This window comes from Lycorma delicatula, chromosome 1 (assembly GCF_047948215.1).
Source record: "Lycorma delicatula isolate Av1 chromosome 1, ASM4794821v1, whole genome shotgun sequence".
Classification (NCBI taxonomy): Eukaryota; Metazoa; Arthropoda; class Insecta; order Hemiptera; family Fulgoridae; genus Lycorma; species Lycorma delicatula.
Window position 1 is genome coordinate 278,515,958 of NC_134455.1, and position 26,643 is coordinate 278,542,600.

At 30.9% G+C, this 26,643-nt stretch overlaps 1 protein-coding gene across 4 annotated transcripts in view; it reads right to left on the reverse strand.

The window, feature by feature from the left end:
• Positions 1–1,484: 1,484 nt before the first annotated feature.
• LOC142332122 (fatty-acid amide hydrolase 2) overlaps positions 1,485–26,643 on the reverse strand; it is a 138,071-nt gene continuing 112,912 nt past the window's right edge. For all 4 annotated transcript variants that reach the window (XM_075378386.1, XM_075378380.1, XM_075378370.1 and 1 more), the window contains exons 8-11: positions 26,365–26,469; positions 20,571–20,738; positions 9,530–9,712; positions 1,485–2,221 (exon numbers count right to left, since the gene is read on the reverse strand). In XM_075378386.1, the coding sequence (XP_075234501.1) occupies positions 2,126–2,221; positions 9,530–9,712; positions 20,571–20,738; positions 26,365–26,469 (552 nt within the window). In that variant the 3' untranslated portion in view covers positions 1,485–2,125. The remainder of the gene's footprint in view (positions 2,222–9,529; positions 9,713–20,570; positions 20,739–26,364; positions 26,470–26,643) is intronic.

Here is a 26,643-nt window from a genome sequence, read left to right on the forward strand (position 1 = left end):
CAAAAAAAAAAGCATTATTTCTATTAAAGCACCCCTGCACTAAGGATTTGGCCCTGGAAGTTTCTTCATAATATTTTTTTTCTTTTGTTTTAAAAGAATTTCTTAATAGAATTTCTTTCCGCTTAACAAGTTTTTTGCAATATAATACTTTTAATCATATTACAGTCCAAATTTTCATTGAAATCTAAATAATTTCTTTCAGGTAACTAAGATAAGTATCTCCCCAACTACATCACTTTCAAAATCAATAATTTCTTGATTAAATAGAGCCCGTAAAATTTGGAGATACCATTGATATGAACATGTTAAAATATTATTTATAGTAATAAAAAAACAACTTGAAATTACATTAATAATGCAAAAATAGTGCATGGATAGAGTAAGAGATAATGTACACAAGTACGTACTTATGCATTTATGCGCCTCATGTTATGTGCAATAGGATCAAAAATCTTAACTAGTAAGCATCTACAGCATGAATAATAAAAGAAAGTACATTATTGGTTAACTCTGAAGAGATGAAGTAGGGGTTTAGAATGAGGAATAGGTTTTCCATCATTAAGAGCTTGCCTGCTCAAACATTATTAAATAAGATAATAAAAATTAGGTTAGTTTGGTAATTTTTAAAACTTATGTAGTGTAAAGGGTAGACAAATATGAAAAAAATTAATTAAATATGTATTACGTTTATTAATTTATATACTTTTTAATTATTGTAGCTCTCTTTTGCACTAGTATATGAGTTTTATGACAAACTTTGAAACAAACAATTCACATACAGCAGATGGGAAATGCATACATAATTACATTGTTTTATTTTTACATAATTGTAATAATAATGGTTTGTGATGAAGAAGCTCAATTTAAGTAAAAGAAACATTTTTCTCAGAGTTCCAGTTGTTAATTCAGTATGTATATCCATAATTTTTTCCAGCTCCAAATATGTTATTATAATAGGAAACTGCAGCAAAAAAAGTCATCAAATCAAACGTTCTAATTGCCTTTTGAAGAGCAATAGTCTTACAACCAGGCATTTTTTGTTTAGTCTTTCATAACTCATAGTACATTGATTCTGTTTGTAACCTCCTTAGCTCTATAGAGAGAGGTATTATCAGGGTAATCACGTCCTAAGTAAGAAAAAATATTTCCCAAAAATAAATGAAGAAATCTTACCACTAACACTTACAGTTTCATCTACCAATGTTTGCTGTTACTCCTACAAGGTTTGCTATTCCTCCTGTTGCTAAGGTTAAAAACTGATCTAATTAAAACTGATTAAATTAAATTCTGTTTTGATTAAACATGTTGGAAAGAATGATTGTTATCTATTATTATTATTAAAAATAAATTTCAAGAACAAAAGCATTCCTTTACCAATATGTCACACTACTCTTACTACAGTAAAGCACATACATATTGTAAATATATTTATTTTTTTTTAAATTTTCTCATGATGGAAGTATAGAAAGGAACTAAGTCATATATTAAGCTGAAGGGTTAATGATCTTTATTTGATTTCATATTTTTTGTGTTCATTAAAACAAAACAGCACATTTTCAGATATAAACTGGAAATATATTAATATTAATAAATAATAACTGTAAACAGTAAAGGTATACAATATAAATATAGTATAATACACACACACATATTTAATTACACAGAGATGACAGAAACACACATTAAGTTAGGTTATAATCAAAAATTAATTTAAAACTATTTAACAAAGATTACTTAACATATTTACACATTTTTCTTAAAAAGAAAGAAAATAACCATTTTAAATGTACAAAAAGAACTAAACAATACTTTATCACAGTATAAAAAACGACATATACGAATATATATATATATATATAAAACACTTTACATTATACCAAATATCACACTTAAAACTACTATATACATATTCAATTATTTTGCTTTGTACCTTATTTGCAATTAAAACAATAATGTGGTGTCAGTAGAAGTTGAAAATGAATTCTTAGATTGAAATTCAATAATTTTTTTGTAAATGTTCAAAAAAATAGGTTTTCATAAAATAACTGTCAAAACTCTTAATTATGAAATTAAGTTAATAACAATATCACGTAACAATAATCTTATTAACAGAAAAATAAATGCTTTAATCTACGAGGGGAGGTACCCAACCTCCAAATTCCTTTTCTAGAGCTTGGCTTACAGCTATTGTTAATCTATCTTGACACTGCCATCCAACAACCTGAAAATTATCAACCTATTAGCTCATATTATTATCAAAATAAGACAAGGTAAAATACTATTAAAATCAACTCAGTAAATTGGGATATTTTAATACTTACCAACAAATTCAGTTACTGCAACATTCGTAATTAATTTGAACTTAATATTGAAAAAACTTTATGATTTTAATGGAAAAAAATTAACTAATGAATAAAAATTACAAGGAAAAAATATAACAAAATTTTATCTGCCTTATTAATATCACTGTTTTTTTAAATAGAGTAGCTGGTAAATTAATCTGAACACAAATGTTATTTAACAAAAAGCAATTTTATTTAAAAAACAAATCATACTTGTACAATTTGTGAATATCTAGTAATTAATATGTTTTCCTTTATTCTTAATCACTTCACATACAAGATTTGGCATTGATTCAACAAGTGTAGAATACATTTTTTTTTAATTTCTTCATCATGAAACCATACCGATAATATTGCTTTAAAAAGATAAATTTTTGTGGTACATTTCATTTTTTACTGTCTTTTTTGACTATTGCCCAAAGATTTTCAATTGGGTTTAAGTCTGTGGAGTTGTTTGGCCATGGGAGCAGTTTAATGTTTCATTCTTCAAAGACTTCTTCCCTTTTTTGGCAATATATCATCTAATGTTGAAACACTGCTGTGTTGTGGAAATTTTTTTTGAAGCTGTGTCACAACTCTTTCTTTCAGCATCTTGATATATCCATCAGTTTTCAACAAACCATCTACTGAAAGTAATGAACAAGGGCCTCAAATATGAAACAACCAAAAACATTTTTTTGGGGGGATGTTTAACTGATTGTTGGATATGAGCCAGTAATGTATTTTCATCTGATACTTATCTAACATACCTTTGTCCCTGAACATAAAAATGTGACTCATCAGAAAATATAACATTTTTCAGTGTTCTTTGGTCCAGTTAGCATGTGTTTTGGCCCATAAGAGCCACTTTTTTTTGCACATTGCTGGTGCTAAAAGCTGTTTTTTAGCTAGCTAATTAGATTTCTGTCCAGCTGCAAGAAGTCTGTTCCACTGCTTCTAATTCTCATTTTTAGTCCACAGCAGATAATTTTAGATCAAGCTTACCTTTTCTCTATTAAACCGATTCTGTGTTGGAGTAGTTTTCCTTTTATGGCCACATTTGCCTTTCCTTTGAGGTGAAAAGACTAATCTCTTTAAATTGTTTTACAATAACATTTACTGTCCATAGTCCTGCACCATATTCAGAAGCTATTTGTCATAGTGTCATACTGATATGCTCAAAAAAAGAGACAATTTTCAAATGCTTTCTTGGCGTTATGTCCATTATTATATGTTCAAGACACACAGAACAAAAAAAATATGATTTTTAATAAAAAAGGAAATAAACTTTCACAAAACACTATTTATATTATGAAAATTACTATACAGACAACTCAAAGAATGGATGTGCTCAAGCAGTATTACTACGACACAGAAATAAACAAAAAATTCCTTGTGTTCAGATTAATTTAAGCACTCTTGTACTACAATAACATATTAAAAAAATTATAAAATAAAACCAATTTTATTTTTTTTATTTTTTAAGGACCAACAGCTAAGATTATTAGTCAAAAAAGTGTCACAATATCTACTGATAATCCAGTGGTTTTTTTTACTGGTAACCTACGTGGCAGTATGTCAACAGTTTTAATAGTTTGCATCTTACCCTTTATGTACTTTAATTTTAAAGGAATTGTTCCTTGATATGTTACTGGTATTTTTTTTATGGTACAATCAGGAAGTAAGGTATCCAATTTATCGTCTTACACACAAAATGTCTACATTATTTTAAAATCTATTTTGTAAATAAAAGAAAATTAGTCAGCAACAAAAATGAACATAAAGTAATAACAATAAGTGGTCAAAAAAGTACTGAGCCTTTTGCATATGGGATAGAGTTAACGTATTCTGGTAAAAGTCGACAAAGATCGGCATGTAAGCAGTCATGACATCACCAGTGGACCTAAACATCTATCACCAAACAGTATTAAACCTTTTGGAAAAAACTGGCTACAAAAAGAAGTTTTACATTTGTGTCCCACATGATCTGACTCAGAAAAATTTACTTGATCAATTTTTATCTTCGAATCTTCACTTTCTATCATGAATCTCAACATAATGAAATCGAGCCATTTCTAAAGCAATTGATCACAAGTGATGAAAAGTGGAAAACCTACGATAATAATGTGCGAAAAAGATCATTGTAGAAATAAGGAGAAACTTCACAGTCTGTGGCAAATTCCACATAGATATCCAGGAAGGTTAAGTTGTGCACTTGGTAGGATTGAAAGAGCATCATGCATCATGAGCTGCTACATAGAAAGATAGACTCAGATCTGTACTGTTGACAATTAGAGCAATTGTAGCTAGAAATGGAAAAAAACAGCCTGAACTGGTCAAGGGCGTCGTATACCAAAATGACATCAGACCTCATACATTTTTAACAACCTTAGAAATTGAGAGAACTTGACTGGAAGGTTTTAATGCTTCTACCATATTGCCCAGACCTGACACCATCAGACTATCATTTGTTTCAGTCTCTGCAGAACTCCCTGATTAGTGTTAAGATAATTTCAAAAGAGGACTGTGAAAACCACGTGTCACTCTTTTGACCAGAAACCACAAAAAAGTTCTTTACCAACAGGATTATGGTTACCGGAAAAATGGCAGTCATAAAAAAAATGGTCCATATGTGATCTCATAATGTTATTTTTCAATAACAATAAATGTATTCTCAATTTTTTCTCCAAAGGCTCAATACGTTTTAGACAACCTAAATATATTAAATCGTAACTGAAATTGCTATTAAAAAGTTGTACATTTTAGTACATATATATTCTATTACTTATATATCATTTCATTTACAAGATAGTATTTCAAATCAATTAAGTACATGTCTGGAGTTTATGAACATCTTGTTCCATAAATTCATAAATGAACCAGAACACTTTTACCAGAAATACTTTTTTTAATTTATAGTACTTGTGAAAATAAAAACTCCTTCTAATAAGCAATAATTGCTTATTGTTTATCTACAATAATATTGTTTATTATTGTTTCATCTACAATGAAACTGAAATCATGAATAATACCTAATGTTCATATAGAAGTGCTATCTGAAGTACAAAAATAAAACAAATAAAATTTACTTTAGTCAGAGCCAAGCTAAACCTTGAAAGTAACACAATACAATTGCCTAATAGTTGTGATTAGGTATGTGCTGGTAGGAAATTTCCTTTTAATAATTAAACACTTTCAGATGGATGGGCGTCCACTACAGCTCAGAAAAATTAATTCTTTGGCTCGTTATACATGAAGAAGAAACTTTTCTTCTGCTTTAAGAGAAAATGAAGTTTATTTTTACAATAATAGTTAAAAAAAACAAAAACTGGATTAATCTGTTTTCATGACTATAATGCACAATTTTATTCCTTAAAATTAATCACAACAATATGAGGAACTATGTCATTTTATTAAACAAAACACACTTTTGGATTTAGGATACACACTTATGCAATTGAATTTAAGTTTTGGTCTTTAGCAGAAACACTAATATTACTGTTAAATATTAGTGATTAGATTAAGTTAAATATAATCTAATTTTAAGCATGATTACAATAGACCAATCTCATAAAGTATCTTAAAATATATTCTGAGGTATAGATGAATTATTTTAATAATGCAGAGCAATCAAATGAGTCACACTAGAAACAGAAAAATATAAAATGCAATACAGGAATTTGTTCAGCTACCGGAAAGTTTTTTAAAAATAGACAGATCATGATTTCTTTGCCATTTACAGAAATGTATTTTAATTAGATTTAATATTGAATATTTTTTTGTTTGCTCAATGACAATTTAAATGCTTTTTATAAGCTCCTCTAATTTTCTTTAAACATTCAAAATTTAACAATACTTTCATAACATAATTTTTTTTTAACCAAACATAAAAAAATTCTTTCAAATTTTAGTTTGATTTTTTATTCATTTTAATAGTCATCTTGTAACACAGGAATTTAAAGACACAATGCATATTATTTTACAAGTAATCAAATAGCCCTATATATTATTATTATTTAGGACATATAATGTATTCACTTAACTTAGAGAAAAGAAAATATTTATAGTGGACTGAATTAACCAACAACTCTTCTTCATTTTTGTCACAGTTTTGATCATTGTCATCACAAATTTCAGTAAAAGAATTGTCATTGTAGCAATAAACCTTACCGTATTATATGATATGCTTTTGTTCACAATAATCTTCTTCGATCATTTTTATTTTATCACAATCAGCAACCCAATTATCCTTTGAGATAGAATTAATATTTTCTTTGCAAATTCTTATAGTATTTTCTAATTTGTTTTTAACTTTTGTTTTTCCAATATGATTTTTCACTATCCCTAAATTAATTCAATAGGACTGATGTCTGGATGGTAGAGGTAAATGAAGAATCATGTATCTATGTGACTTCTTCAAATTAACCAGCAAAAATTTTTTATATGTACCTTATGAAGTTTATTATGTACATAGTTCTGGCATAAGTTTTGCATCATTGATACAAATCTGTTTTTTCTAGCAGCCATTTTGTCATTTCTTCCTTTATAAAACTGGAGTGGGGTCTTTACAGTCTACATTACTATGATATAGAGCTTTATCAACAAGTACAATGGAAATTTGGTAATAACTGAGTTTTGACCCAATGCATGAAATTTTCTGAATTCAATGATCTTAATAATCCCCACAATTTGTCCCTGCCTGCCAAATTTATTTTTTGTTATTGGAGATAACTAACGGTCCCAATAAAAGCAACACTTGCATTAGCTGTTCTCCCAATGAACTTTTTTTTAATAACTTCACTAGAATTATGCAATTCCTCCAACATAGTTTAACTATCACACAACACTATTTTGTAAGTCTGACTATGAAAGATTATTAATTTGACTTGAGTTAATTTAAAATGTAAGTCTGAACCACTTTCTATTTTCAGTATAATGAAAAATTAGAAATAAGTAGCATTAAATTACATAAGATGTTAATAAGGATTGAGCCTCTTTAAAAACTAAAAAGGAAATGTAAATTAAACAATGAATATGATTAGATTAAGAGAAAATTAACAGAAAATATTAATTTCCTGTTAATCAAATCATATTACAAATTGTAACATATGTATCACACATACAAGATTTGATCAAAGCGTATTTGACTTCTTTTTTTTTTTATTGTGGTAACCAGTTAAAGCGGGAGGGAGTCTGTCATTGATTGTATCTTCACTCGTGTTGGTTGTGTATGATTCATTATTTTGCTGCCAATGCAACCAGTTGGTGCTTACCAGCTGTGAAACTAAAAATGTGCATGTAGTATTTGTCATGTTTTTATTGCCATTAAAAATGATTGAACTGGTAGACCAAAGAATTTGTATTAAATTTTGTCAGAAACTTGATAACATGCAAGCAGAAACAACAAGAAAGATTCAGGTAGCTTTTGGTGACCAAGCTAAGAGTGTTACACAAATTAAAAAGTTGTATCACCACCACTTCCAAGAAGGTCATATATCTTTCAAAAGTGACAAACACTCTGGCAAACCTTTTACCAGCAAAGATCTTGTAAAAATCTAGCAAGTTTGACAGATGGTGATGAATGATTGTTGAATAACAATTACAGAGCTTGAAGATGAAGTAAGAATTTCATTTGGCTCGGGGCAATCATTTTAATAAACGATCTGGGATGCAACACATACCAGCAAAATTTATCCCAAAATTTCTCACATGAACAAAAGGAAAACTGACTGCAAGTTGTCCAAGACTACTGGAATGTGCTACTAGTGATCCTGATTTTATGAAAAAAAAAATAACTGGAGATTAAACATGAGTATATTATGGCTATAATATCGACAACTTTGGCTCAGGACCACAGTCATCTCATTGAAAAACATTAAATTTTCTATAAAAAAGAGAGCGAGGCAATAAAAAAGCAATGTGAAGGTCATGCTGACAGTTTTTTTTTATTACCACAGTTTGATTTATCATAAGTATGCTCCTAAACTGTCAATAAAGAGTACCAGATAACAGTCCTTCATTACCCAAGAGGTACTATCCAATGCAAGAGACTACAGCTTTAAAAAAATTCATCACAACAATCTAGCCCAAGTATTACAACATATCCAGAGATACTTGGAAAAACACAGTAGTATCCAACAACTTCAGTAGGCTTCTTACTCGCTAGACATAGCTCCCAGCAATTTCTGGTTCTTTCCTAAGCTTAAAATTCCTCTCAAGGAAACACATTTAAAGATAGAGAAGAGATAAAAAGAAATGCAACAAAAGGACTTACACTGCTCACTAAAAATGACTTTGAAAAATGCTTCCAACAATGGAAACATCGTTGGGGTAACTGTGTTATATGAGAAGGGTCCTAGTTTGAAGAGGATAAATCATTAATCTGAACAGCTAAAGTATTTTTGTTTTTATGAGCCACGGTTGGACACTTTTTGATCACACCTTGTAAATTCAGCCTTACATTAATTACAAAATATACTGAACAGAACAACCAGCAGGACACAACTAATGACTTGGCTGTTGTAAATTAAGCTACACTAGATAAAAAATAAGTAAGTTTTATACACCCTAAAAATTACATTAAGTTTATAAATAAGGATATATAAGAATTCCATTGGGCCATTGTGGACATGTTTTTGATACAACATTTACATAACAATTCTGTTACATAATGCTTTATAAACCAGAAAGCAACTTTCATATTAACTGAAACTATTAAGTAACTTACTTTCTTAACATTTTTTTTAATGTAATCAGATTTCAAAAAATGAAACAGCTATTTACTAGTATTTTATTAACCTGTCAAAAATAATAAAGAATTTTAAATACCAAAAACTACTGCAAAATAAGGAAATTATATGCACTAAAAGTCACTAATATAAAAACTGTAAATGAAAAACTGTAAATGTAAAAATATTAAAGGATAGATGTGAAAGATTGCACGTTACAAATAATATTATGTCACATGGTGAAATTTTTAGTATGAAGTCATTATGCAATTAACAACAAACAACCTTTGTGAAATTATTAGTTACAGAGACTGTTCAGTAAGCAGCTAAAACCTCAGTAACAAAAGCTAAAATCTCATCTCTAAAAAGAATTAACAAATCTGCAATGTTTAATCATACAAATTTGATTAAGATATTAGCTGTAAATTTTACATGACAATTTAATGAAATAAAACAGTCAGTAAACAAAATTTATTATACCTGAATTCCCATTGGCAGACCTTGACTGTTTAATCCTAATGGACAGGCTGTTACTGGCATTTCAAGTAAATTGTATATTGCTAAATAACTTGCATTTAATAACTTGTAAAATATCTGGTAATGATAATGAGCAGGATCTGGAAATGATGGATAAAAAAATACACCATCACTTCCAAGAAGTTCCTAAAAAAAAAAATATAAATTTTATTATTTCCACATAATTTACTATTCAAAATCAGTTATGGTCACCTTGAATATGGAAAGACCATACTAAATGCATATAATAATTAAATTAATCATTTAATCAATTTATTTTCATAAAAATTAATACAGATTTTACTATATTTCTTTTTAAATTTTTAAATTGTCAAAGTAAATTATTCTTTACTCCTTACAATATTGTACCACAAAAAAGTGATTGTAAGAAGTTTCACAGTTCTTTGTAAATAATAAAAACCATGAATACTAAAGAAAATATTTCTCTCCTTTTCCTGTTAATTTACTAGCAACATAGTCAGAAGACTAGTTTCATCAAAACACATCTCATGATCTGTTTCATCTAAAAATATACTTGTCAAAAGGTTATTAAAACCCAAAAAAGAAACACAAAATAACAAGGATTAAACGCCACTTGTCACCTTAAAACAAAGAACTTCACATCATTTCTAATGAAATGTTATCAATACTATAAAAATAAAATCAATGTCAAACAAAAGAAATTAAATATTCTTCTTTTGATTAAAATTTTTCAAAAATTTAAAAAATCTATTTCAATCTGATGAAATCATTTATGTTCCAATTCATTAAGCGCACTAATTGTTATTCGAACAAGAACATTAAGTATTTACTTATTGAAAACATCCTCTCCATTCTGTATATTTTAAATTGATGAGGAGAGCAATGTGTATTTGTATGGACTCCTGGACATGCTGATATATCAGAAAATGAAAGAGCAATTGAAGCTATCAGAATAGTAACAGTTTGCGATAATATGGATGTGTTTCCTGTTCGAGTGACAGATGTTAAAAATTTTCTAACCAAAACCATCAGAAACACATGGTGAAATGAATGGAGAAGGCTAAATACCAAATTAAATCTTCTTCATTTAAATAGAAGAATGACATGAAACTGATTCAGGTAGAACAAGTGGTGTTCACCAGACTCAGTATTGGTCACACACAAATAACAAATTTATATTTGTTAACTGGCGAAGAAAGACCAATATGCAGTGAATGTGATAAACAGCTTACAGTCAAGCACCTAGTGGAAGAATGTACTATATAAAAGGACCTCAGAAAGAGGTAATAATATTGCTGCTAATATGGAAAATGGTAAAGAAGGAAAAATAGTTGCTTATCAACACACCAGCGGACTATTAACAAGTTTGTAAGTAAGTACAAGTTGTTTGTACGAACACGTATTTTATTTAATCATCTTGGTATTGATTTTTATTTTTGTATTTAATCTGATTTATTATATGTTTTATTTAAGTATCATGGCCCTTTACACCCTGTAAGTGTTATAAGTGTACATTGTAAGTGTTTAAATATTTTGTGAATATAACGAATATTAATAGTTTGTGAATATACTTTCTTTACACTCTATAAATTTTAATAGTGTACTATCATATGAGTGTTTAAATGTTTCATGTATTGTTATTTTTGTTTTTAAATAAAATGTAAGAACCCTTTACACCCTTACACCTGATGAACCTGGTGGTGATTAAATTTAATTTTTAAAGAAAGTGACGAAGGGTAATGACTGTAGAAGTTGATGCTCACATAAACAAAAAGATAAAAATAAATAAATAATAATAATAATGTTCTGGACAAATCCAACCCCCTTCTATACAATAACATCTATACATTCGTCCGGGGTGGGCAACAACACAGTATTTCAGTACTTCCACTTATGCCAACCAACAGAGCAATGGTCTTGTTCAGGAACTTCACTATGAAGTACAGGAATGGTGGTCCCAAGCTGTCCAAACTGATTGTGATTGTGCTTCTCAGTCCATCATCTGTTTTGCCAACACTGGATGGAGTGCGGATGGGGAGTGCTCATCCCTCTTCTTGGCTTTGGAGCCAGATTGAAGATAGGCTGCTGTGAGCTTGCTTTGACAGGGATTGTCCCATTGGTAAAGGTATTGGAACCCTTACTGCTTTGTGCGAGCTCTGGGATGTCAGTATCGTGGGTCAGACAGTACCTGACTTCCCAGCGAGGATTAAATTTATGGAAGACAGTTGAATGGGGGAACTCACGCAGGATCAGTGATTAGGGACATGCCCAACTGTCTCTCCGCCCCCACACCTTTTGACATATTTACTGGCAAAACATATTTTATGGTAACAACATCCACAGCAGAAGATCTACGGAAAAACCCATGTCTTGAAGACGCTAACTTTGGAAGTGAAGCAAAGGAAGAATACAGAGGTCATGAACATAAAGAAGACAGATTAAACTAAGTTTCGTCCAAAAAATACTGGAATGATTCCAAAATATTTGGTGATCCAATGAAAAGAAAGGGATTTTTCAAGTAAGTTGTTTTGTGATAGCTGAAGGCATCACAGAAGATGCTGAAGGACCTGTACAAGAAACAAGGAAACTTCTACTGGGCTGTTCGTTGAAACTGTCAACAATCTGCAATCGTCACGGCTACTTAAAACCAAGAATATTGAAGTCTTGGGCACTGAGGTTACACCACAGAATTCCTCTAAGGGTGTAGTCATGTAGGTTTGTTAAATTGTACAGAAGAGGAAATCGCAGAGGAACTTCATGAGCTAGGAGTTGTTGCATGTCGAATACTACATACAAGAAGCAATGGAGAAGTTCTATCCTCTGCAACTCATGTGTCTAGAGAAGATTAAAGCTGGATTTCACAGGTCAAACATTCGTCTGTTTATCCCCAACTTCTTAGTACTGCTTTGGATTTCAGTGATTCGGACACACAGTGGCACGTTATATGAGGAAGCAAATCTCAAGACAACTTGGAGTTTGACATTGAGGCTTTCAGTAAAATGGAGGAAGAAGAAAGGACGGCCTGAGAAAAACCTAAGTGATATAAATTAAAAAATTAGTTACGAGATTCGACTTATTTTGTGATTTAATGTTATAACTTTTTCACAGCTTTTTGACATTTCATTGCAAATGGTTTGAGTGCTTTTAAGTGGCAAGGGTCCTTTACACCCCTGTCATCTTGTGTTTCATTAAGGTTTTTATAACCTTCAACAACTCTTTCTTAACTGTTTTGTTTTGATAAGACTATTCTTCTCAATGTCACTATTGTTTTTTAACAGGAAATATTTTCTTTTCGCATGTTCTAATGTTTAATAACATTAGATTTTAACATTAGGGTATCGGAGGTTATCTCTGTGATACCCTTATGTTTAATAACGTTGAAGGAAAATCTTAACGCTTAATAACATTGTGTATAATAATGTTGCACATTAATAACATGAGTAATAATATTGTGTCTAAAAGATTTACACAAAATAAAGGCTGGATTTCATATATTCAATATTTGTTCTTTCATCCCAACTCTATGCGATGTTTTGGATGCCAGAAATTCAGTCATGACCACAGCGTGATGCAGAAGAAAACAGATCTGTCCCTGTGGTGAATCATTATATCCGGATGACCCGTGCAAGGGTCCACGGTTTGTGTTAACTGCCATGGACACCATTCTGTTAAATAGTGATACTGTCTGATTATATTTTTTTCTCTCTTCGCAGAAACATTCTGTGTAGCGAAGAGCTTGCTGTATACCAATAACCTTTGCTGTATAAACACATGTCATATCCATATTCATGTAGTTTCCATGAATGGGCTTCTCCATTTATTTATACAAGCACCCAACATTGTGCTTGGTTTTAGTATAAATTCTTATATATCCTTCATAGCAATGATGGTTTATGAAAATTTCTGTTGAATGATCACTGCTGGTTTCTTTTTTATTTTTCCATAGAAGAGGTCCAGTCAAATGCTTACCACTGGTAAAATCCATGTTGTTATTTCTCTTGTAGAAATTGCTAATGTGTTAGGTAAAGCAATTTCATACTTGTCAATTCATGATACTGTACTCTGGCTGGTCTGGAATAGGTAGCACGACGTTCATATAATGCAGACAAAGGATGAAAGTTAAATGTTTTATTGGGGGTAAGAAAGGCCCATATATTTACTGCACATCATAACAATAAAATCTTGAGGCATAATGCCATTATATTATTCTATATTATAAAGGCATTGCACCAGCTTCTGACATTACACTAGTCACCAGTTTTGTGAGCAATGTGCCTGTGGCATATCTGATTCCATTGTTATGTATTACATCTAACTTTTATAGATACAACTTTCTAGCAGATGAATTATACAATACACTTGTAATCAAGCTTCAATTGAACCAATGCTTTATACAACTGCAATAGTATTTTTTTATCTAAGCCCCAACTTATGTTTGAAACGCATTTAATAATGTTTAGGGCTTTCTTGCATTCTTGTATGTGCAGCCCCCATGCAAGGGAATTATCTAATAGTACACCTAAAAATTTTCTTCAGAATAATACTCATTGTAAAAGTGTATTTGCAAAGAATGTGTTAATGAAGTATCCATTTCGTACTGGTAAATTGCCGTGAATACCCCATTTGTGTAGTTGAAGCATTTTTCCATGACACCAGTTCATATAGAAAGCCTTCTGTAAATCAAAGAAAACTCCAATACAGTATTTCCTTGTGATGTAGCTATTATATACGAGTAGTTCTGCTGGAGACCCATTAAAGGAAATCCAGAAAACTTACAATGGACTTTATGTGAAAACGACTAATGACATCCAGTCGCAGAAAATCCTTGGATTAAAGAGTGTAGGCGAGTTTTCTGTACTAGTTGATCCACACAGCACCCTCAATGCTTCAAAGGATATTGAGGACTGTCGAGATCTAGAGAATTGTATGGAAGAGGAAATTGTAGAAGAGTTAACATCAGAAGAAGTTATAAGTCCCAAAGGCTGAACATAAGGATCGGCAATGTTCTACCTTCTGCCTCTCATGTCCTCACTTTTAACAAGCCAATACTGCCAGAGAAAGTACATGCAGGATTACACAGACTGGATGAGCAGGCTTTTGTGCCGCAACCATGAGATGCTTTAGGCATCAACGTTGTGGTCACACTGCAAGCAAGTGTGAAAGACCGCAAATATACATGTGTGGTGAAATGAATGCATTACTTCTCGCCTCTGCCCCGTACTGTAAATCTTGCATTTGCACTAACAGTGATGATTTTCTGGCAAGAGCAGTGTTTTACATTCCTGTCATTGGAGTTGATAACAATCTGTAACAGTCAGTCAACCTGCGCTGCTGTAGTGCTATTAGCTCACCAGTAGTGTAGTATGTTGCCAAAAGGCTACTCTCAGCAAAATAAGGACAATTTCTTTGGTATTGTGTCCAATTTTTGTAGTTCTTGAGACCAATTTATATTGCAATCCTCTGGCAAGTTCAGGAAGCGATTTGCTCTGACCTCGCCAGTGGTCTTGTATTAGGAGCTTTCAGCTTTGGACTTTTTGGAGCAATAATGTGTAAAGACAGGCAATCTTGCTCAGGAAAAAACTTGCTAACGCTCACCTGGCCTTGGGTTAGGTGATAAATATCATTCAGACTGCATCATACTGCCTGGCGGTGCAGTTGGTGTATTACTTGAAAAATGCGATGAAGCAATCCGGGGTGGGATTGCCCCCCTTCAACCATGCAGGTTGAGCACAGCGCTGGTGGGCCAAACAAGTCTGTAGGGCCCCTGCCACTTCGAAGGGTTCCTTGCAAAGGACTTGCCTTCGCAAGACCTTTGCGAAGTCGTGGGGAGTGGGAGGGGAGACTGAGAATAATGGTGCAGTGATCGGTTTTCAGAGTTAAGCTGTTTTTAGAGAGGTCTAGCTCCAGGACTGAAGGCTTGGGGCGGATACAGGAGATGAGACTGTTTGGGCCAAATTCTCCTCAAAAGAGGAGGTACAATTCCCATTGGTTCTGGAACTCGCTCAGGATTTGGATCCCATAATGCAGCTGAACCCAAATTCAGAGGGACGACCTTCACCATCCCTTTGAACAAAAGGGTTCGTTCAGGTCTGCTGCGATAGTGACAATTTTTAGTTATTACTTCACTCAAATAACCTGATTAGTGGACTTCCACCAGAAAGTTGACACACTGGAGGATGTTGTCCTGATTCATGGCTGATGTAGTTCATGAGAATGAAGGTCTATACCCAAACCAAAATCAAATTTTTTTGGCATATTAAATTAAAAAGTAATTTTATAATATTTTGCAGGAAAAATTTTATTGCTTTTTATGATATCACTGATATGAGAGTAAAAATTATTACCAGACTGCTAACAATGGGTAAAGACAATAGGGAGCTAACCAGAATTGCAAGTGTTTCATCTCAATATATGTGTATTAACATTATACCATATAAACCGTTTTGAAATAAAAAGATATGATAGGGAACTCAACAATACTTACTTGTAAATAACTGTAAATCGACATATATTGCAAGAACGCATGTTTTGCTTTTAAAAATTCACCTACAATTTTCTGTCACTGTTAGGTACAATTTTTTAAATTCAATATTAAAAGAAAATTTTTCAAATACTTTCGATTGAAAAGAAGTTGATATTTGCATATGTATGAGAGTATGAATGAAATTAAAGGATATAACCCTTAATGTCAATGCCAAAAAAACTATAGCTGCAGGAATGACTGTTTTTAAATTTAACGTTAAAAAGTTCTATGTAGATACATAGAACTTTTTCACATTGATCAAAGATCTCAGGACCACAAAGATGATTACAATTAACGATGAAAAATTAACCATTACCTTATATAGCCAAGCAAAATATATTTTACCTGAGGCAGCTATGGTTACAAGTATTTTCAATTAATAACTTAAGGACAAGTTATTAAAATGTTACGAGAAAATGTTATGTTAATCATAAGGGAGAAGAAAATAAATCTCCAATTAAGTTTTCCTCATATGTATTAAACATATTAATAATGAATTATTTCCATTTGTAAAAAATATTACTCTGTTCAACCTGAACAAAATAAAAGTCATGAATTTGTTAAGTTTTTGATGGACTTGGCAGAAAATTCTGTTTTCAAATAAATAATTCATTACTGTTTTATGAGTGTTCTTATAATTGTCCTGTTGTATGAATTCTTAGTATCAGTTAGTTGTTAAAACCAGCTGATCGAATTTACACCCCAGAGCAGTATATTGATATAATAAACAAGAGAATTTCAAGAACCAGATATTTCCATAAAATACATCTCATGCTCTGAAATAATACAATGTGGTTATTTCATAATAACAAAACAGTATCTTTTTATGATGAAATCAGTAGTAAGATGAGAAGTTTCACATAAAAAATGAGATGTTTTACAAAATTAGTATCTACATGCATTTTGAGTGAACAATTTTCAATATGTTTTGAAACCTTTCTTGTTTGCTGATGATACTAAAAACATTTTTATGATAGAAAAGATGTGTCTAATTTACAAAATATATACTGTCATGTGATATGGATAAAGTAAAATAAAAATATGACCAAGCTCTATAACATTAACTACGAGGTGTGATCAAAAAATACGGTGAATAATTTTTTATTAAAAAAAGTAATAAGGTTACATAGAATTCGATTTCATCTACTTCAAAGTACTGTCCTTGGCTAGCAATGCACTTATCCCAACGTTGACTACATGACTGAAGGCATTTCTGGAAGGCGTCTTTCGGAAGGGCTTTCAGCTGCTCGGTCGTGGCCCTCTCAATGTCAGCAATGGTATCAAAACGTTTTCCTTTAAGCACAGTTTTAATTTTTGGGAAGAGCCAAAAGTCGCATGGTGCTAAATCCGGTGAGTATGGCGGATGTGGACAGACAGGAACACTTTTTTCGGCCAAAAACTCGCGAATGAGAAGCGAGGTGTGACACGGCGCGTTGTCATGGTGAAGAAAGAAGCCATTGATCCATTTTTCTGGTCATTTTTCAGCCATTTTTTTCTGGTCGCTTTCTTCGTACGTCGTTAAAATTTAAAATGCTTAGAACGGATCCGTACGAGATGTTAAGGTCTTCCGATAGCTCTCGAATAGTCATTCGCCTGTTTGAACGAACCATTGTTTCCACTTTTTGCACATTTTCAACTGTTTTTGAGATTACTGGACGTCCCGCACGCTGCTCGTCTTCAACACTCATTTCCGTTTTTAAATCGGTCATACCACTTGTACACAGTCTTCAAAGTTACACATTATCGCCGTACACCGATTCTAACATTTCGTGAGCTTCTTTGGCACTCTTTTGCAACTTAAAACAAAACTTAATGTTAATGCGTTGTTCAAAATCCATGTTGCGCGACAGACACGATAAACACAACCTCACTCTAGCGGCTCTCGCAGCTGACTGGCAAGCTCGAACGTGTTGTTACAACTTGACCTTGCCTGTCTCAGTTGATCACGCTATTGGACAAATTACAGAATATGGATGTAGCGTCGGCAGTTGCCGCTATAAAAATTCATTCACCGTATTTTTTGATCACACCTCGTATTTCTAAACTTAAGATCATGCTGGTCTTTTTGTAAGAGGTAATTTCGGAACAGCTATTAAAACTACACTTTTGCAGTAGCTCTGGTAATTTATAATGTTGAAGGAATATTAAAAAAATAAGTAATGTTTTAAGTACTTGCATAATAATTGATAACAAAGCTTGACAGCTGATGAAAATTAAATAAATAAAAAATTAAGAAAATTACTGTTTGCATTTAAACAAATAAAATTTATTTCAAATACAAAATGAAATATGTTGTACAAATACATCATAATATGATTATTTTTGTACACTGATTATATTTGGTATTAACTAATGCATGGAATAATTATTTTGGGGGTAATAAATATCAATAATGAAAATATAAAAATGGTAGAAGGAAATGTTCAAACTATTATATATACTATATACTATTATATTTATTTAGTATATTATAGTGTATATTATATACGAGGGCTATTCAGAAAGTAAGGAACGTTTTGGAATTTTAAAAACCCAAGTACAAGAAAAAACCTTTTATTATATACATGTGAAAGAGGGACTAAAATACTACTTTTCAACATAATCCCATACAAATTCAGGCACTCATCATAGCGGTGGATAAGCTTTGAAATTCCTGTGTCATAGAATTCTGCCGCCTGTGATCTCAACCACTCAGTGACGCGTTTTTGTATCCATCTTGCACAAAATTTGTGGTAGCCTAGCTTCTGTGAAACAATTTCAAACAATAAAGTCCGTGAGACTTGTGGGAAAGATAGGGAAAGCTCAGTTATTGTAAAACGGCGGTTTTCACGAATCTTTTCGTCAACTTTGGAGACCAGATCATCAGTCACAATGCTCGGACGTCCACTCTTCTTTTTATCGTGAACGTTTTTCGGCCATTTTTAAACTGAATGAACCATTTCCTGACAGAACTTTCACTCATTACATTGTTCCCGTACACTTCACACAGTTCCCGATGAATTTCTATTGGTTTTAAGTATTTTGCCAACAAAAAACGAATCACAACTAGCGGGATTTTCGATTGCAGCACACATTTCAATTGTATATAAAAAATGCAGCATACATTTGTATATAAAAAAAACGGGCAGTGCGGAGATGTTCCCGTTGTCACGGCTGACCGCTGACTGAGGTGCCGAGCACGAACACACCAATATATACGCGATTGGCGTGCGCCTGGCGGCGTCAGGTGGAAACGTCCCTTACTTTCTGAATAGCCCTATATATATATATATATGTATAGAGAGAGAGAGAGAGAGAGATGGTTTCAGAAATTTGGATATCAAAGGAATGTTGACCCAGTATTCTTCATAAAATGATATGAAGAAATGACACATGGATCTTTAGAACATGTTTGTCAACAATTTGTTCTAAATATTTTGTCTGTAAATCAAAGAGAAATTCTATAAAAGAACTTGCAGGAAGAAAAAACATTATTACTATACTTCACCAAAAGAAAACGTTACTGTTAATTGCAGGAAACGAGACATGCTGTTTTCTACATTCTATTGACAAAATTTCAATTGTCATTATGATAACCAATATAAACTGAAATAAAGAATTTCTTTTGAACAAGAATTAAATACACTAAGGAAAAGTTTTGTTGGTAGGATTTTTTACCTACTTTTTGAAGAAAAGTACAATATTACTTTCAGTCACATGGTGGGTTTGCAGGTGAAAATTAATTTTCTTTGAGGAATGAAGAGTTAGAAAATATGATTTACTTAAATTGGGATTTCCTTATATATTTATATATATAGGCCTATGTATAAAATTTTGTGGCTTGAAAATCTCCAAAACTACTCAATTTAGATATGCTGTAGTAATGTATTTGAAGTTGTGCAAGTGAAAATTTGATGAAGATGAATCGAGTCATTCTAGAGTTATACTCAACTAAAGGTCAGAAAATTTGAGTGGGGCAAGTTAGAAGCATAGTTCATTATCATGCTGTTAAGTTGGAATGTTTGGCATGAAAAAAATGGCATTTTACACTCACGCTACAAAACATTCATCTCATCCTCTGCAGAATGAATTGCTTGACTGCGAACCCAGAGATAAAAAAAAGAAGTGAAATGTTGATGTTTCTTTATCATATATATATATATATATATATATATATATATATATTCATATATATATTATTTGTAAACTCAGAGAAAGTGTTTATAATAAAAATCTTGACATATTTTTCAATTGAATGGAAGTTTGTAAATAAACCACAGAATCAATGATGTGTATATAATTTTTTTTATATAAATCCTGTCAGTTTTGAGTTATAAATTTTGAACAATATACATGTAAAACCAGTGAACCAAACTTTACTCAAATTAAACTACTTTTACATAAAATAAAATAATTGTTAGCACATAATAAAATAAAATAAAAAACACTTGAAATCATTATAATAGAATAAAATTATAATAACATGTCTATAAGAATAAACAATCTTGTGTAAATACTTACACGAAATTGATCCATCATTTCTTTTTTTTTCATTAGCATTTTCTTGTATTTTTTATTAGGAACTCTATCTGCAACTGCTTTTAAAGGTCCAAAAAGTAAGCTAGGTAAAGATGCTGATGAATTACATGTCACTCTTTTAAGTATTTCCAGAACTACACTTTTCCATTGCTTTGAAATAAAAATGTAAATAAGTAAAATAAAACAAAAAATTTAAAAAAAAGGAGAAAATAAAAATTTGAATTTTTTTTATTATATGAAATATATGAGGAAATACTAAATTTGATATGATATCTTCACTCAGTTCACCACAAAGATTGGATGTACAAATATAATGAACAAAGTATTTAAAATTAACAAGTATTCAGTGAAAAAATAAATAGCCTACCATCATAGAAAATACTCGTGAAAATATTGGATAGTAAATTTAGGCCTATAGTGAAACCTACAACATTTTTTTTTTAGAATGTTGTCAGTACAATAATATATGAAGGGATTAAATAACTTAATTGAAATGTTGAATGCATTCTAATGACAACATAAGTGAACACTCAGTAGATAGATTTTTTATTTCTTTATTTTGATTTATTGGTGTTTTGAACAATTAATTTAGTTACATTTCTAAATTAATCTAATTTTTAAGTTCAATTACAGCACAATTTCATGCCCAAGGCATACAGTTTTCTTAACCGACCAACTGAAACTAAATTCCCTTTGTAAAGTTCTGGTTTCATGATGTGGGGAATGAAAATTTAATATAAATATTAATTTTCATTACATGAAGTTCTAAAAGCTTGAAAATATTTAAAACTAGTTAAAGAATTTAAGAGGCTTAAACATATATAAAATATTTTTCCACAAACAAATTAGGTTTTTGTAAAATCAATGAATTCAATAAAAAAATTAATTTGTATAACACACATGTGTACACACACGCACATAAATAAATATATTAGGTAACCTGGTACAATACAGATCATTCCTAAAGATTATGGTACAAACATTTCTCAGAATAACAAGTATTTCATATTAGGCTTACTAGGGAAAGTTATAGCCGAGGTGGATTTCACTTGCCTTCTTCAGTAGGCTTATTGAAAAAGAGTGTGCAATCATACTCTTGTTCACTAGCAAGCAAGGTTATAAAAATGTAGAAAATATTAAATCTGATATGACATCTTCACTCAGTTCACCACAAAGATTGGATGTACAAATATAATGAACATCATTAGCTTCAGAGTAAATTAACTCTAACTTGTATCTCTTGTATATCAAATGATTTATTTGCATCACAGTTATAAGAATGTCTGATAAAGTGAAACAAAAATTAATAGGATTATTTGTCGCCAGGTAACATTGCCTTTATATACTGATTCACCTCAGTAGCAGATATTATTCCATATAATTATTGAGAGAAAATAATATATTTAATTGAGGTAACTTATGGGCAAAATATTCCAAAACAATTGTAAAAATATAGTAAATACCTTATGTTCAATATTAATAAGATTAACATGGTATCAAATTACTACAAAATATTGATAAACTAAAAAATATTGTTAAAAAAGTTTGAAAAAATACTGACAAAAATGAAAATAAAATCTAAATAATACTTATAATTAAATTAAATATTTACCATTTTGAAATTTAAATTAAATTTTTAATATTTCTTACAGAGATATTTATAAATATTTGGGAGATTTACCATGAAGAAGTGCATGACTAAGCTGAATGGAACTGCCATTTCATTTGACTTATACAAAAAATTGTCATAACCATTTTAGTTAGAAATATTCCTTCAAGGCCAACTATCTGGAGTGTCATTCAATGTTTTCAAGATGCAAAATCTATTTCTGACCTGTCACAATCTAAGTCCAAGAAATGGAAAACCTATTAAACCTGTTGCTGGAACCATAACATTCTAGGCAAATGGGCACTTCCCTTGAATCAGTGAAATGCACTTTGAAGTAATTATACCTACTCATATAAGAACCTAAAATTATTACGAACAAAATAACCAGGATGACTAGTTTTTTTTAATATATTTTCAGTAATTAGTACTAACTGCAAATTGGTTTATCCATATACAAGGATATGAAAAAGAACATCAAGGTTTTAATTTGTTAATAATCTTGGATGATGTGTTGATATAAGGCTAAAATCAAAGAGCAAAATGGACAGTTTTAGTTACACACATGATCGTAGATTGATTCTCTACTTTTCCACTTGACAGTGCCACCAGCAAAGAAGGCAACTCCCAAACAGAGCGCCTTGTAAATTTTGTAGTATGCTAAATATGAATCTGTAGTTTCAATTCAACATGTGTTCTGTAGAAAGTTTAATTGTGATTCCCCAAGATCACTAACATTTGTCGACGGCATTGGATGTCTGAATAAAGAAAAGAGTACAGGATGACCAATGGTGTCTAAAGAAAATGTTGAACATATCAGGGAGTCTTTCCTATGTGGTCCTATAAAATCTGTTTGAAAGGTAGCCATTAACTAGAAATCCCAGTGATGAAAGTATGGATTGTTTTAAGGAAAGCTTACATATGTTTCAGTGCTGTTTACAACTGTTACAGCCTTTGAGGACTACCAACTACACGGTATTTGTTGACTTCGAGATCAAAATGTTGCAGCTTGAAGATGATTTTCTTTTTCTTAATATGTTTAGTGATATATCAATATTTCATCTTAAGGGAAAAGTTAACATACTTAATTTACGCTGCAAATCTATGGTGAGGGTCAGAAAATCCTTTTGAACTTATACAATGAACCCCCTTAAAATTAAATGTTTTCTGTGCAATATCCTGATAGCAATTATAAGGGCCTTCTTTTCTTTTTTTTTCGCTAATACCTGCATAAAAGGTATTGTTTGTTTGGATATGTTACATGCATGGTTCTTTTCTCAACTGCAAGATGGACCTGAGAGTTTTATTTGACTACAAAATGATGTGCCTCTTCACTGGCATAACTCTGTATAAAACTGAATGAATGATGTTTTCCTTAACTATTGGATTGGTTGGCATGGATCCAACCAAGGGAACAGATTTTTTGTAGTGGCCTCCAAGATCACCCAATATGATCCTATGTGATTTATTTTTCTTTGGATTCTATAAAGGATCTTGTACATATCTCTCTGCCACCTACCCAATTTCAGGAACTGGATCTACCCAATTTCAGGAACTGGATCAAAACAGCTATTGCTTCCATTACTCTAGACATGCTGGTTAAAGTGAGCCATATGACAAAAGATGCTTACATTGAACACTTGTAGGGAAAAATTACAAGCATTACTCTTTCATTTTATTTGCGATTCATTACTGTAAGTCAAAATTAAGAGATTAAATAGTTTTAAAATCCCAATTTTTTTTTGTACACCCTGAATTCATTCCAATGAACATGATTTCTAAATAAATGGTTTTATCAATAGGTAGAACTGCAGAATTTGGGTTATAAAAGTTGATGTATGACTTTATATGACAATTTTAGGTCCATCCCCTTAAATGCCACAGTCTCATTTAGATCAAAACAGAATGAACTATTGGATCCTACTTTTTATAAGATTGTGAAGGAAATGCATTAATAGTAGTAGATGAGAATCACTGAGATGTAACTGAACATTTTTACATTCAAATATCACTAATAGACATTACATTATGGTTTTACCAGAATGCGATAACTTCTAGAGCTTCTAGTATAGGATAACTTCTATACTTATTTTCTTATATTAGAGTTTTTTTTGTCATTCAAAGGTAGATTGACTTTTTATAGAGTAGAAATGAATTTGCCATCATGTTCACCAGATTTGACAGCTCCTGATTGTTTACCTTTCAGGTTATAAAAAAAAATGAGTTTATGTAAACAATTCTCGAGCAATCCAGGAACAGAAGAAAGATATTTCACAAGAAATTAGTGTTGGTCCCAGAAACATTAAGCTATAATGGAATTCACTTTAGAAAGAGTTCAAAACTATATGAAGCTAAAAACATACGGCACTGAGAGATATTACATTGCACAGTAACTTCAATGTAATTTCTAAGTCAAAATAAATACGATTAAAAGATTTTTTTTATTCAAATGGTCAACTTTTAAAATTCTAAGACTTCCATGCTACTCTGTATATTTAAAATAAATATTACTTTTGCTATTCTTTCATTGATATTCTGTGTTAGTGCTCAGAATATCTTAAAAGATTGGAAATTAAAAATGTCAGGTATTAAGTGTGAAGATGTTCATGTTATAGTGTTGTGCTTATCTTCATTTATAATAGCGTTTCTTATTCAGTCCTCAATCTTTATGCATGTTTCCTATCATATTAAATAAAACCGTTATTTCAATCACCTATATTTTACTGCTTTCTCTTTTTGTCAATGATTTTATCTCATATGTTAGAACAGGGATACAGCAACACCTGAATAATATCAGTTTATACTTCCTTATCCACATTTTTGTTTTTTTTAATACCTAAAACTGAACTTTTTCCAATGTTTCTCAGTGCATTTGCAAACTAATTATCTCTTCCATTTTCATCAAACTTTCTTATTACAAAATTTTGCTTCTTTCTATGCTTATTTTCATCTCCCATATGTCTGTCCTGTTCCAAAAGGAAGGCGGTTTGAATTACATCCTTTTCTCCCAAGATAGCAATGTCTTCAACAAAGTACCTAGTTCTCACTTTCTTAGCTTTTTATTTATCTCTTAAAATCATTATGAATCTCATCCATAGCAATGAAAAAAAAAAAAAATGAAAAAGACTAACTTGCCTTAGTCCAGCTTCCATTAGAAAACATTCAGTCTCTCCTGCTATGGTCTTTACTGAACTTTCAAAATTGTTGCTTATTTCTTTTATAATTTTTATAATTTGTGGGGATACCATTTCCTCCTTACAATGCTAACAATACTTTCCTTTTGGGAAAGCTATTATAGGCTTACTAATCTTCTTTTTTTTTAATAAAAAATGCACTATATACTAACATGCATTTTAAAAAAGAATACTTTGAAAACAAAATTTAGACGATAATTGTGTGCAGTATATATAAAATCATATATCAATAAGCAACTGTATCCTTTCTTTACAATCATTTGCCCATTTTATGAAAATAATTTTCTTGATACTATTTAGTAATGGTTCTGTGCCACAAACTAAGTAAAATGAATTATAATTCCTAAAAGTACAAGCAAATTTTACTTCACAGTTTCGAAAAAGAATAACACCAAATAATCATTTTGGACCAATTCTTTTCTTTCTTCTCTTCTTCCACTTCTACATTTAATTTTGAACAATTCTATGAATGCCTTTAAAAATCTTACTTTAACCTCTTTTGAAATGATGTCAGACATGTGGTTGTTACATGAACACAAAATAGATATACAAACAAAATAAAAAGATGAATTATAAAAAAACAGATAAGGCAGTAACACATCCAGTACAAAACCCAAGTAGGTTTGATAGTTCCTTAGCTTATCAACACATTAATAAAACTATTTTTAAAAAAACATCAGGTCTACACAAAATACTATTTCATCACATGTGTCAACTACATCACAAAAATTAGAAAATTGTTGCTGGGATTGGCTGAAAAGGAATTCATCAGTATTTACTGTTAAACAATTTGCTAAGAAATGAACCAAATGATTTTTAAAATGAATCCCTTACTTTTGTATAAAATAAAAAATAATACCAAAATTAGTTTCCTTAGTTCTACATTGTTCATTGCAGTATGTAGACAAAAGTTTTAAATGTAATAAAACATAACTTACACATAATGAATCTAAAATAAAAACTAATTTTAACTTACATCTGGATCAGATTCACTTTTCTGAAAAATATTTGGTATTCCCTTCATTCTCATCATAACTAATGCACTTAAGGCAAGAGAATCTTCTAATCCTTTGATATCCACCTAAATTTAAATGATAGAAAAATAATTACAAAACAGATGATTTGAATTTTTTTTAAATAGATCCTGAATCCTCTCTGTTACTGTAATTATAAAATAAATCACTTTATTTATTGGTCAAACTTATTAAAAGTACTATTTTACATTTCAGATAAACTTAATTTCATAAAAAATTAC